At 50.8% G+C, this 14,216-nt stretch overlaps 1 protein-coding gene across 3 annotated transcripts; it reads left to right on the top strand.

The window, feature by feature from the left end:
• Window positions 1-251: 251 nt before the first annotated feature.
• Window positions 252-14,215, top strand: MPPE1 (metallophosphoesterase 1). 3 transcript variants are annotated; one of them, XM_027526278.1, is made up of 12 exons: window positions 252-542; window positions 887-949; window positions 3,084-3,200; window positions 7,294-7,676; window positions 8,099-8,207; window positions 10,174-10,277; window positions 10,823-10,897; window positions 11,563-11,671; window positions 11,784-11,849; window positions 11,940-12,062; window positions 12,550-12,690; window positions 13,606-14,215. In XM_027526278.1, the coding sequence occupies exons 4-12, from the start codon at window positions 7,387-7,389 to the stop codon at window positions 13,786-13,788; spliced, it is 1,200 nt and encodes a 399-aa protein (XP_027382079.1). In that variant the 5' UTR covers window positions 252-542; window positions 887-949; window positions 3,084-3,200; window positions 7,294-7,386; the 3' UTR covers window positions 13,789-14,215. The 3 variants fall into 3 exon arrangements, with proteins under 3 accessions (XP_027382079.1, XP_027382082.1, XP_027382081.1); XM_027526281.1 differs by lacking the exon at window positions 11,784-11,849; XM_027526280.1 differs by lacking the exon at window positions 3,084-3,200 and having other exon boundaries at window positions 264-542.
• The last annotated feature ends 1 nt before the right edge of the window (window position 14,216 follows it).

Here is a 14,216-nt window from a genome sequence, read left to right as displayed (position 1 = left end):
GATGTCGTTTCACTTGTCCCGCATCTGTTTCTTGAAAGCGCTGAGCCACACAGACCACGCAGAAAGCTGCCGAGTGCCAGAGCCGAGAGGAAGCCCGGGAGCTGCGGAGGTTTCGCAGCCACTCCTGCGCCGGGTGCAGCCTCGTGCGCCGGAAGCCCAGGTCCTCCCGCGCGCCCCGCCCCCGTGCCTCTACACCCCGCCCCATGTCCCATACTCCCTGTCTCTGAGCTCCCCGCCCCTGCGCCCCGCCTTCCCGCTCCCCAGCGGCTCTCGGGCCCCGCCCCGCGCGCCAGCAGCCAGACGCCTGCAGCTTGCGGGTCCGGATCCGAGCGAGAGTGTCGCCGTGGTCAGGTCTCGGCACTTGGAGGCCGAGTGAAGGAGGCGCACCGAGCGCGCGGTGGAGCCCGCGATCCGAGGTCGGCGCGGGGCTGGGCCTCCGGGACCCCGGGTCTGCCCATCGGCCCGGGGAGCAGGTTGCGCGCCGCGCTTTTGTGCTTCCGTTCGTTGCTGTTCCGGCTCTGCGAGCTGCGGCCCCCACGCAGGTTAGTCAGTGCATGAAATATTCTGCTCCCGGTGATGGACGGCAGCTACTACTCCTTGAGTGTTGGGCCACACAGAACGGTGTTGTATATGCGCTTTTTATGCAAATATTTAACTTAAGTAACTGTTCTTGACCAGTCACGTAATGTGGGTCATCAGCTGTTAGATTATCAGCGCATTTTACTTCCCTCCTGGTTCAGGCTCCTCGGTGTCCGGGGTGGGGGGGGCGGGGGGGGGGGGCGGGTGGCAGCCGCTGTGCCCTCCAGAAAGTGATGCATTTTCCGCTTTAGTAATACTTGACGAAAGATTATTCAGCCATAAAACACACGTTTGTATTTTATTTCAGGTAAAGGCGCTCTGATTTGGGGAAGCACAAGTCGACCTTTAAACGAGTTTCATTCTTTAAAAGGTGAGAAAATGAAAAAGAAAAAAAGAAATGAGAAAAATGACTCAGTGATATTCCCTAAATCCAACTTCTGGAGACTTTTCCTTTTTTTAAATATATAAGTAGTGAATTTAAATCAGAAAGAAAGCCTTTGTTATAGGATATTGTTAACTTATAGGCTCCTCTGTGTGCATGCGTTTGTCTTCTTTTAAAAAAATTGTGCAACACCTCCATCAGTTCAGTTCAGTTGCTCGGTGGTGTCTGACTCTTTGCGGCCCCATGGACTGCAGCGTGCCAGGCCTCTCTGTCCATCACCAACTCCCGGAGCTTACTCAAACTCATGTCCATTGAGTCAATGATGCCATCTAACCGGCCATCTCATCCTCTATGCTCCCCTTCTTCTCCCACCTTCAATTTTTCCCAGCATCAGGGTCTTTTCAAAGGAGTCGGTTCTTCCCATCAGGTAGCCAAAGTATTGGAGTTTCAGCTTCAACGTCAGTCCTTCCAGTGAATATTCAGGACTGATTTCCTTTAGGATGGACTGGTTGGATCTCCTTGCAGTCCAGGGGACTCTCAAGAGTCTTCCCCAACACCACAGTTCAAAGGCATCAATTCTTTGGTGCTCAGCTTTCTTTATAGTCCAACTCTTACATCCATACATGACTACTGGAAAAACCATAGCTTTGACTAGATGGACCTTTGTTGGCAAAGTAATGTCTCTGCTTTTTAATATACTGTCTAGGTTGGTCATAACTTTTCTTCTAAGGAGCAAGCGTCTTTTAATTTCATGGCTGGAGTCACCATCTGTAGTGATTTGGAGCCCCAAAAATAAAGTGTCTTACTGTTTCCACCATTTGCCCATCTATTTGCCATGAAATGATAGGACCAGATGCCATGATCTTACTTTTCTGAATGTTTTAAGCCAACTTTTTCACTCTCCTCTTTCACTTTCATCAAGAGGCTCTTTAGCTCTTCGCTTTCTGCCATAAGGGTGGTGTCATCTGCATATCTGAGGTTATTGATATTTCTCCTTGCAATCTTGATTCCAGCTTGTACTTCGTTTAGTCCAGCATTTTTCATGATGTACTCTGCATATAAATAAGGGTGACAATATACAGCTTTGAAATACTCACTTCTAGATTTGGAACCAGTCCATTGTTCCATGTCCAGTTCTAACTGTTGCTTCTTGGCCTGCATACAGATTTCTCAAGAGGCAGATCAGGTGGTCTGGTATCTCCTAAGTTTTACCATTTTTAAGTGTACAGTTCAGTGGCTTTTAGTACATTCACATTGTTCTGCAACCATTACTCCATCCATTTCCAGAGCTTTTTCCTCTTCCCAGATAGAAACTCCACATCCATTAAGTAATAACTCTCCGTCCTCCCCATCCCGTGCCCTGGCATCCACTGTCCCACTTCTGTATCTATGGGACTGACTGCTGTAGGGCCCTCATGTACCTGGCCCTCATGAAGCGTTTGTTGTTTGTGACTGGCTTATTTCTCTCAGCATACTATCCTCAGGGCTCATCCACGTTATGGTCTGGGTCAGAATTTCTTTCCTTTTTTAAGGGCTGAATGATACTCCATTAATGATTACAAGTTTATGCAACATTTTGTTTATCCATGATTCGTCTGTCACTGGACCCTTGGGTAGCTTCCACATTTTGGCTCTTGTGAACTGTGCTACTGTGAACATGGGGTAAACATATCTGAGTCTCTGCTTTCAGGACATGTGCGTGTCTTAAGAGTTATTACTTAATGGATGTGGAGTTTCCATCTGGAAATGGATGGAGGTGATGTTTGCAGAACGATGTGAATATACTGAAAGCCACTGTGTACCCAGAAGTGTGTTTGCTGAATCATATGGTAGTTCTACTTGTAATTTTTTTGGGGAGCCACCATACTGTTTTCCCAGTAGTGGGAGCCTGTATGGCAGCCTGTATGGCTCTCCTGCTGGGTTAAATTTGATGAGCTTAGTAAAACTGACAAATTGAACATGGAGACAGAAAAGAATAACATTTTATTAATTTTGCCTTTTGAGCCCAAACCTGCTAACTCAAAGGAAACCTAATATTGACAGAATGATTTATCATTTATCACGAGAAGGCAACACACAGAATATAGCCTTTATCCTAACCTCCCTCTTCCTCCTTTTACAGACGTGATACAGATGGATAAGCACGTCTTTTCCACATGTTTGTCAAGTAGACAGGAGGGGTCAGTGGCATCTGGGCCCAGGCAGCTCTGAGGAGGGACCAGACATCCCCACCAACCAGGTTAGTCTAGAAAAGGACATATTTTCTCTGCATTCGTCTCTGAGCGCCTGGACGTAAAGGGGATGGTAGTACTTCGTGGTTAAGTAACACAGTAGTGGCTGTGTTACAGAAGGGGGACCCTTCACAGGCCTGAGGATGGGCTCTTATCTAACACTCAGAAGTGAATTGTCTGAGGAGACAGTAAGAGTCAGGCTTATGCCCTGAGGCTGTGATGAAGGCTGATGAAGCAGATACTGATGAAGCAGATACTGATGAAGCAGAAGGCTTTACTGGGAAGGGTCACCTGGCGGGAGGACAGTGGAGTCAGGGAACCCAGGAGACCTGCTCCGCCGTGTGCTCCCAGTCTCAGGGTTTATGGTGATGGGTTGGTTTTCTGGGTCATCAGTGGACAGTCACCTTGTTTGGCCCATGTTAAGTCCAATTCCCGACGCTGAGGGCATCTCAGACAAGGCTCATCTCAGCTCAAGGGCTTCTGGGAGGTTGGAATGTATTATGGGCTGGCATCTCCTCCCTCCTTTTGGCCCCTCCCAAATTCTTCCTTATCCTTATCGGTACCTTCTGTTGTGAGATAATTCATACAGGTGGTCACTGTTCTGCCTGGCCAGGTGGGCAGCTTCAGTTATTGGTTCCTGAACCTCTGTGAGGATCTTACGTCATTGGTTTTGTTACGTACGAGGTTTACTTTCAGTGAGTCAAGGATCTGGGGCTTCAGGTGTGAAACGTGAGAAGCGCTATGCAGTGAATGGTGGAAAAGTGGGGTCAGCCCTGCGGCCACAGCTCCTAGGCCCTCCGGTCACTGGCCTTTCCCTGGACCCGCTGGTTCCTCTTACCAAGCTGGAGGGACTCCCTTAGGGTGTGAGCCTGACTCTTATCTCATTCTGATAAGCCTGCCTCATGGGAATGAAATAAAATTCATATTTGATGGCAAGATGAGGAAAACCTCAAAATAAAAATTTTCTCTGCCCATTTGGGCCTCCTCCCCGCTTTAGTGCACACTCTGCACCTGCACTGACCAGCCCTCCTGAGAGACTGGGCTTCCTTCGCCTCCTTTAGGGGGCCTGGTGACCCACCACCCACCAGTTGTACGTGCAGGTCTGCATTGTTCAAACTGTCAATGAGACATTTGATGCATGACCCCTTGCTTAGAAGCAAAAGACTGACTCCCAGGCTGGCTCCAATAAAATTCTCCATTTCTTTCTTGGACGAACTGTTGGTTAATTTTCCCATCAACAATAGAAAGTCTTTTTTTTTTTTAAAAAAAAAAAAAAAACACTTTTGTGAACATTCCGTCAGTGTCTGAAGCAGCAGTGGGGTGTGGGTGCTGTGACCCTGTGAGGCCCAGGGGGTCAGAGACTCACTGAGGACCCCAAGCGGAGCTGCAGTCAGTTCTCACAGGTCAGTGCAGCTCTCTCTGTGTGGTGGAGGGTGAAGCACGAAGAGGACTTGAAGACCGCTCGGTCTTGCTCTTTCCAGCACTGAAGGCCGCAGGGCAGTGACTGGGCATCCATGGCCACAGGTTCCTTCCAGCTGGGCCAGGAGGTGGTGAGGCTGACTGTAAGCTCCGTGAGAGCAGGGAGCTGTCAGAAGCAGCTGTGGTGGGAGTGACGTCCGAGCCCCTAGTGTGGGGTTTGGAGTTGAGCCCAGCCCCGTTCTACTACCCCATCAGCCCTGGAAACACTGCCTTCACTTCAGAAGGTGAAGAGGGTGAGCTGTGGCTGATGTTGAAGACCGTGAGGGGAACTCGACTTTGATGGAAAATACAGTGAGTTTTGGAAGGAGGAAGAGCCGTTTCCAGGATTTGAGGAAAAGGAATTCTGTTGGAAGGATTCTGTGTCAGAAGTTGTCAAATATGGTTTCACTCTTATGGGGAGTTCTGTGTATTTTTCAGTGATCACACTGTAGCAGGGTCACGTGGCCTTAGGGTGTTCTTGAAAAGACATGTCTCAGTACCAGCAGGCTGGCCTACTGCCCCTCCCTCCTTTTCTCCCTCCTTTCCTCTAGGTCCTCTGGCTGAAGGGCTCTTTATGGAGGAGAGAACAGGGAGCCTGGGGAAGGGCAGGGCCCTGGGCCCTTATCTAAGCTGACAGCGGTGGGTGGTGCCCAGTGGTAAACCCTGTGTCCTCCTGCTCCTGTCCCCCGACTCCTGTGTCCCCCCCACTCCTGTCCCCCCTACTACTGTGTCCCCCCGTTTCCTGTGTCCCACCCCGCTCTTGTGTCCACTGCCCAGCTGAGCAGCTGGGGTGTCGCCTCTCTGTACTCCAAGGTCTCTGTCCCCACCACGCCTGCCGGGAGCAGGATTCCATGACGGAGCAGTGGGCGTGGAGGAGCCACTCAACTTGTCTTTCAGGCTTCCTCACTGGGAAGCTAGGAAGCATCAGAGCAGAGGCCACAGGGATAGGCTCCCTCCCTCCTAGTTCTTGCGGGACATCAGGTAGTTGCAAGTTTCAGCTGCTGCTGGGCCTTAGCTTTCAGGATTGTAGGATATTCTAGGCCTTTTGAGAGAAGATGGGCAGTGAGAGCAGATGCCTTTCATTTATTTTTTCTTTGCCATGTTTTTTTTTTTAATTAATTTATTTTTTAATTGAGGGATAATTGCTTTACAGAATTTTGTTGTTTTCTGTCAAACCTCAGCATGAATCAGCCATAGATGTACATATATCCCCTCCCTTTTGAACATTCCTTCCATCTCTCTCCCCATCCCACCCCTCTAGGTTGATACAGAGCCTCTGTTTGAGTTTCCTGAGACGTACAGCAAATTCCTGTTGGCTGCCCTGTTTGTTTTTAGGTGAAGTTGTACAGTTTTCTGTGTCTTGGTGGTTGTGTGTTATGAGCACTGCTGTGGAGCAATCTGGGCTTTTACTGGTGCAGGGGGACTGTTCTGCAAGCTGGACTTAGCGGAGATTGTTTTAGGCCCTAAAACAATGTGTCCTGGTCCCTTTGGTGTCAACCAGATGCAGGTTCCTAGATCATCCTGGAAAATCGCCTCCTCCAGAAAGGGTTTTCTGCATTTATTGGCTCAGTTAGGACCCATGGTCAGTGTCTCCACAGCCCACCCCTCCCCCACCCCCAGGCTTCTGGGGCGTCTCCCGTGTCTGAGCTCTCTGTGGCCCCCAGGTCACCACGTGCAGGATCCTTGTCTTGACCATCAGTGTAGGACCCTTCCATGGAGGACTGGCTCTCGGAGGCCCCCTTGTGTTGGCCTTCACTTCAGATGTGTCAAAAGTGGATACAAAGCTCATCTACAATGAAGGCGAATCTTAATGTTTGAAAGGCTCCTGAAGAGAAACCACTGCACATGAATGTTTCATGAAGGAGGGTCACCCAGAGTGTAAGGCTGATGTGCAGGTGAAAAATCATGTTTGTGGACATGTGTGTAATCCTAACACAGAATTCATGGCTGTGGCTCTGTCCAACCCCGACTCTGAGCCAGCGAGGGGGCACCTCGCCTGTGAACATCCACTTCTTTTGTGGAAAACCTGTGTAGAGAAGTGGTGAATTCACACCAAAGGCAACACCCTAGAGGGGCCTACATATAGCCTGTTGATTTTTGTGGAGGTGGGTGGTGGGGAATCCTGGAATTGGCACTTACTTGTTAATTGTTGACTTTTCCTGTTTTTTTTCTCTGACCTTAACAAACACCTTTTCATCAAATGAGTTTTGTCGTGCAGTCCTGTCTGACTCTGCGACCTTGTGGACTGTAGCCTGCAAGGCTCCTCTATCCATGGAATTCTCTAGGCAAGAATACTAGAGTGGGTTGTGATTCCCTTCTCCAGGGGATCTTCCCAATCCAGGGATGGAACCCAGGTCTCTTGCATTGCAGGTGGAGTCTTTACCGTCTGAGCCACCAGGGAAACCAAATGTCATTAAAATAGTGATGAAACTGTCATCTTGTTGGGAGAACCATTCTAATAGCTCCTCTGGCCCTTGCAGATGTAGAGACCTCGTATGGAGCCATGACAGGTTGTCCTTGTGAAAGTACAGGGCAGTGGGTCTGGGAAGGTTACAGGCTCTGGAAGTCATTGGTTCTTAGTGGTGGTGCCTGACGGTGGCTCCTCAAGGGAGACACATAACCTGGTCCTTCTCTTCCCTGCAGGTACACAGCGGAGACGCGGACACCACCACACCGGGCCAGAAGCCTGGCTTCCTCGTGGAAAGTCTCTGGCTGCCAGCACCCCTGGGCAGGGATATGGCCTCAAGCCAGCTAGGGGCCAGGGGGCAGTGCCTCCGTTTGCTGAAGACAAGGGGCTTCTTGCTGCTGAAGCTCTCGGCTGCCATCTTGGCCGTGCTTCTCTTCTGTGAATTTCTGATCTACTACCTCGTTATCTTCCGGTGCAGCTGGCCCGAGCTGAAAACCCCTGAAGGTGCCGGCACCCTTGGGGCCCCCAAGGCCCCTGAGCCTGTGCTCAGGGCCATGTTCTTGGCTGACACCCACCTGCTTGGGGCCGTAAGAGGCCACTGGCTGGACAAATTACGGAGGTAAGTTGGGCCAAATTCAGTTTTCTGCAGGTCTGTAGGCCTCTTCCCACAGGTGGGGTCTCACGGTCCCCCATGTATTTCTGTCTCCACCACCTCAAGGGCTCGTGGGCACTGGGTCACTTCCACCCTTTGACCTTTGTGGGTGACGCCACCAGAGGGTTGATGGGGGCACCTCTTGCCCCGGTGGCCCTGTCTCTGACCCCTTTTGTCACCCTGGCTGCACTTGTGCCTCCCTGAATAAGCCTTCACTCCTGGGGTGGGTGGAGCGTCCTAGGGCACCGGGACATCCCAGGGCGGGGGTTGGGGAGGCCAGACAGATGAAGGCAGGGCTACTGTATTTCCTCTCAGAGCTTTAAACCCCGGGAGGTGTGAGGTAGACAAGAACCGGAACACACCACCCCTCCTTTCCTCTTGGCCTCCAGGGAGTGGCAGATGGAGCGAGCCTTCCAGACAGCGGTATGGCTGCTGCAGCCGGAAGTTGTCTTCATCCTGGGGGACATCTTTGATGAGGGGAAGTGGAGCTCCCCCGAGGTGGGCATGCGCCCCAATGCCTGGGGCTGCACTGAGGTTCAGGGAGCCCAGAGCGTGCGGAGTCCTGGCGCTTGGCGCTGGGGCTCCAGTGTCCACAGTCGTAGGCTCCATGTCCCCGCCAGTTCTGGGTCCTGTTTATGTAAGAGAAGTCTGTGAAGGTTGGCAGATGCTTCCCACGACCCTCTCGGAAGGGAAGGTCCGCAGGAGGGAAGCGTCTGGGTCGTCCCCAGAGTTCAGGATGCATGCTGAAGTGTGGTTTAACACTTATGAGGCTGGGCTGCCTATGAGGTCATGGTCTTCTTCTAAGGGAGGTGGGGGGTTGCTGGTGGGAGGTCTCTCTGCCCTCAGGGGTGAGACCAGGTGCTGTGAGCTTTCCAGGAACCAGAGGGCAAGGCTCTTCTCACCTTGGCTGGCAGAACGCTTGGCTTACTGCATTCTTGGGATTAATGGGGGAAAGAAAAGCACCATTCTTGCTGCTTAGTTAAAAATGTTCAGTCACTGATGGTTTGAAAAGTGAAAGTGAAAGTTGCTCAGTCATGTCTGACTCTTTGCAACCCCATGGACTATACAGTCATGAAATTCTCCAGGCCACAATACTGGAGTGGGTTGCCTTTCCCTTCTCCAGGGGATCTTCTCAACCCAGGGATTGAACCCAGGTCTCCCACATTGCAGGCAGATTCTTTACCAGCTGAGCCACAAAGGAAGCCCAAGAACACTGGAGTGGGTAGCCTATCCCTTCTCCAGTGGATCTTCCCAACCCAGGAATTGAACACGGTCTCCTTCATTGCAGGTGGATTCTTTACCAGCTGAGCTATCAGGGAAGCCTGATAGTTTTGGAAGATACTTGAAAAAAAATTTCAATTAATTTTAAAAAATATCTTCCAGATGGTTTTGGAAGATATTTTTTTAAAATTAATTGAAATTTACTGGGACACTTCAAATGGTGTACAAAGAAAGTCCAGATCTGATGGGAACCCGTTTGTGGGGTTGCAGTGTTGGTTGTTGTTCTTCCATCACTAAGTTTTGCCTGACTCTCTGCGACCCATGGACTGCAGCACATTATGTTTCCCTGTCCTTCACCATCTCCCACAGTTTGATCAAACTCATGTCCATTGAGTCGGTGATGCCATCCAACCATCTCATCCTCTGTTGCCCCCTTCTCCTTCTGCCCCGAGTCATTGGTTTCATCTAGTCCAGAACTAATTGTGAAACCATGGAAACGCTGTGTGTAAAAAGCAACTGGTTGTAGAGTGAGCTTGGATATAAATGCTGCTTTAGAAAATTAAGGGGAACATGTTATATTTTTCTAATTTTATGTTATTCTAACTCTAAGTATTATTTGTTAAAGTCTTTGTAAAGTACTGAAGGAATCTGTCCAGTTTATTTCCATAGGTTGGGCCAAATTTAAGACTTTAGGACAAATTTGACTACTGTTCAGCTAGGTATCATCCAGCCTAGCGTGTTTGTCCAGTTTTTTAGGCTTAATAAAAATAAGGACTGAAACATCATCTCAGGCTTAAATAGTAAAGTCAGAAAAGCCTGGAAAGACCTTTTGGTTTCTCTCTTTCCCACACATCTTGTCGGTCCCCAGCCCCCTACCCAGCCCCAGGGAGCATAACCCTGAGGGAGGCACTGGTCCTCATTCCAGGGGGGCCCACCCTGAGCTGGATGTTTCTGCAGCCATTTTTAGGACATGTCCTGATCTGAGGGGATCCTCAGCCTGGGGTTCATGCGTGGCTGTCAGGCGACATTGAAGTAGCGGGTGTGTGAAGAGGATGGTTTGGGGAGATAAACTGTTTCATCAAACTTGGCACCAGGTTAAATACTTAGGTTAGCCTTGGGAAAAGAATGGTAGAAATACTGCACATTGGCTTTATGGACGTCTCATCCCGGCAAGGAGTGACCTTCCCACCCTACAACCTGACAGGGTGGTTCCCTGGGCTGAACTGTGTGCTTCTCTCTGCAGGCCTGGGCGGACGATGTGGGGCGCTTCTGGAAGGTGTTCCGACACCCGCCCCACGTGCAGCTGCGGGCCGTGGCTGGCAACCACGACATCGGCTTCCACTACCAGTGAGTGGTCAGCGGAGGCGCCTTCCCCCTGCCCAGCCCAGGGGGGCCTTGCCTGTGGGGTCAGGTTCTGGGGGCTCCTGCACATCACTCACCAGCCCTACCACCTAGCTGAATGTGCCTCAGAGTGGTTCTCACTTGAACTTAATGTTTTGTGACCAGTTTTCTTTGGGAATCAGAAAACAAGACGGTTTGGGCTTTAATAGCTGATGTTTACATGGCGCCGGCCTGTTGTGAGCACAGCGCTTCCATACATTCAATCTCTTTCTTTACCTGTTTTTTTTATTGCTTTACCCACTCTACCAGTGAGGGAGCTGGAGCTCTGGGGATGAAGTTGATCACCCTGGGCCCCAGACTTCGGACTCTAGGCCCCAGGTTGGACAGTGGTGGCAGCACCCTGCTTACCCAGGGCAAGTGGGAGCTCAGAACCAACATGCTGGTTGGGCCTTCAGGTCCTGGATGTTATTTTTCCTGTGTTCTTGATAATTCTTAGGATGTTTTAAGAATGACTTGTTCTGAAAAACATTTCTTTTCACAATTGAATGTAGGATGGACACATACAGAATAAAACGATTTGAGAAAGTTTTCAACCCTGAAAGGCTGTTTTCTTGGAAAGGAATTAAGTGAGTATTATCTGTGAATTCTTAACGAAGACCCCTAGAATGTGACTTAAAGTGTAAACACAATGATTGTCTTCCAGATCATGGGGTTAATCGACTCCTGGCTTCTGAATTCTTTAGACGCCAGGCACCTCTTTGTGGCCAGTGGACATGTGTGCAGGACACGATGGCACATTTAACGGGTCTGTGACGATGTCCCTGAGGGAGGAGGTGCCAGGGCACCTCAGCTGGCCTGATGTCATCTGGGTTTGGGCTCCTTGGCCCAGTTAGCTTTGCAGGCCCCTCTCCCCGCCTACCCCCCACCCCCACCCCACCCGGTCTGCTTAGGCTCTGCTCTGATGTCTTATTCCACGTCACCCCCACAGGAAGCCAGGGCTGTGGGTGGCTGTCATCTCCCCACTTTACATCCCAGGCCCAGGGACACAAGGTCAGGTGCTGAGTGTAGTGGTCACCTGGGGCCTCTTACTAGTTCAGGGTGGAAAAGCCTTTCCTGTCTTGGATTTGACTCCCAGAGATGCTGTCTTGTCCTCTTAGCATCATCTGCACCTGCATGCACAGTGCAACAGGACTGGAATCTCTTCTCTGTGGGGTGCAGCTTCCGGGTCCCAGAGCACAGGGGCCCACAGACAGCACCAGTGCCCATGGCTTGACCTCCTGTCTCTCCGCAGTTTCGTGATGGTCAACAGTGTTGCACTGGAAGGGGACGGCTGTGACATCTGCTCCAGGGCAGAGGCTGAGCTCCTGGAAATCTCTCACTGGCTGAACTGCTCTCGGGAGGTAAGACACCCCTCAACCCCTGCCCCACTCTAGGAGCACGGCCATCCCCGCTTCCCCCTCCCTCCCACCATCCAGTGTCCAGTGAGTGAAGAGCCTGGCCTCTGACCTGTAGGAGCATAGCCCCCGTGGGTGTGGAGACAGGCAGCGGCTGCCGGCCTCGGCCCCCATCCTGCTACAGGTGAGGGGAGGGACCCCACTCGGTGGCCTGCGAGTGTGTGGGGGAAGCGCTGGGTCTCACGGTCCCCTGACCCCTCTCTGGTCTCGACAGCACTTCCCGCTTTACCGGAGAAATGATGCCAACTGCTCCGGGGAGGACGCAGCACCCCCTGACGAGAAGTACACCCCCTTCAAGGAGCGCTATGACGTGCTGTCCTGGGAGGTCTCGCGGAAGGTGTGCGGGGATGTGGGGATGCAGGGATGCAGGGTGGGGCAGGTGGCGCTTACACAGGTGTTTCATCTTCCGCCCTAGGAAACCCACTCCTAAGATCTGAGTGATGATAGTCTCAGCTCTTGTTTATTCTGTTTCCCACCAACATGTATCCAGGACAGTGAATGAAACTAAAGAGTAGAGTCTTAAAACTTAATTAGAATGTCCTTCCTAAATATATACACACCAATATTTATATACTGTATGGTGTATATAATATATAAAACAAAATATACATTTGTGAAATGGATTTATTAAAATATTTATAAAAAAGAAAATATAATAATTAAAACCATACAATCTGGGATGGAAAAATAGATTCTCCCTGAGAGCCTGGGCTTACTTTTGACGGAGTCTGAAAAGACTGAATGACTTGAGGGCGGAGGGAGCTGCTGGGGGTGTGTGTGTCCCAGGCCCCGGCGACCTCTCACTGCCTCCACTCCCACCACAGCTGCTGTGGTGGCTGCGGCCGCGCCTGATCCTCAGCGGCCACACGCACAGCGCCTGCGAGGTCCAGCACAGGGCAGGCGTCCTGGAGGTCAGTGTGCCATCTTTCAGTTGGAGGAACAGAAACAACCCCAGTTTCATCATGGTATGTGAATGTTTATTTTCGTCTCAAAGCTTCCACAGTATTTAAATCAGCACAGTGATCACCTACTGAATTGCAGCATGAATTGCCGCAATCTGTGAAAACATACAGAAGCTGTAACCACACCCCTCCCAGCACACCCAGCAGTGTGAACCCCTCTCTTGGGGACAGTTGTTTCTGGTGGGGTGGTGAGGGGACCATCTCACAGTGTCTCGTCCGGCAAGGACAGCAGTGCCCCGGGAGCTCTGCCTTCTATTTTCTAAGGAGACAGGGTCATCCTGTCTTATTTTCCACACACGCCTATTTGTGCTGACAGACAGATGCTGCAGGTCTTGCACGTTTGTCAGGGACGTTAGTGACGACCTAAAGCTTCAGCTCCTTTCTTTGAGCCCTAAGTCCATGTCCAGGTTATAGTGCTTTCATATCAGGAGTTTTTACTTAATAACAGGATGGGGAAAACCTTCTGCTTTCAAATTCACAGTAAATGAATGTTCCCCACTGTCATTCCACACAGCAAAAATGTCTACCAAAAAAAAAAAAAAAGTCCATTGAAATGCCCCCCACACATGCATTTCTAGGTGATAGGTTGCTTACTTCAGCATCAAGTGGCATGAAAAACAGCCGTGTCCTGTTTTTTCCTGGATGACCACTGATCTAAGTCTCCAGGCCTTTCTGAATCCTCTCCTGCATGGCCTCTGGGTTTAGAGGACCTCCCCACCCTGTATTAGGTGCTCGATTCAGTGCAGGATTAGCTCCCGGGCCATGTGCACTCAGCCCCCGAGACCCAGCATGTGGGATGGGGGCAGTGTGGCCTGCAGTGTCCTTGGTCTCAGTTTCATCGGGCCCAGCGGCTCACTCCCTTGGTCTTGTCTGCGGGTTGGTGCCATCCATGCAGTGATGGTCTTGCTTTCTCCCCAGGGCAGCATCACGCCCATGGACTACGCCCTTGCCAAGTGCTACCTGCCGTGTGAGGACATGGTTCTGACCACGTACTGTGTGGCAGCTGGGTGCCTCATGCTCATCACGTTAATCCCCACTGGGCTTGTGTCTGCACCTTTTCATTTTGGTCAGAGGGTGCTCAGAAAATTTAAGACCATGTGAGTAGCAGCAGACTTTTGCTCTTAGCAGTAGTGTCCCAAAGCCGAAGAAAATAAACTTTGGGGGGTGCTCATGGACATTGAGACTACAGTGGGCCATGAGCACCGCTCCTGGGTTCCGGATCACTTGTGTCAGGCCCTGCAGGATCAGTGCTGTTCCCAAGCTGCAAAAATGGGACCTGTCTCTATATCGGGTCTGTTTGCTTGTTTATCAAGTGTGTGTGTTATCAGAGACTCTGTACAGTGTGCAGAAGCTGCGTGTGATCACTGGCATGCAGTGGACAGCCTCCCTTCCCCAGGACTCTTCCCCAGGACAGAGGGCCAGCTGTACGCATATGTGGGGTCTGCGTCTGTCCTCCTGTGAATGTTCTCAAGTTTCTGTTTTATAAAGTCGTGTGCTTAAAATAAAATACAGATGGTACAAGCAAGAAT

Source organism: Bos indicus x Bos taurus, chromosome 24 (assembly GCF_003369695.1).
Source record: "Bos indicus x Bos taurus breed Angus x Brahman F1 hybrid chromosome 24, Bos_hybrid_MaternalHap_v2.0, whole genome shotgun sequence".
Classification (NCBI taxonomy): Eukaryota; Metazoa; Chordata; class Mammalia; order Artiodactyla; family Bovidae; genus Bos; species Bos indicus x Bos taurus.
This window is presented reverse-complemented; position numbering and strand designations above follow the sequence as displayed.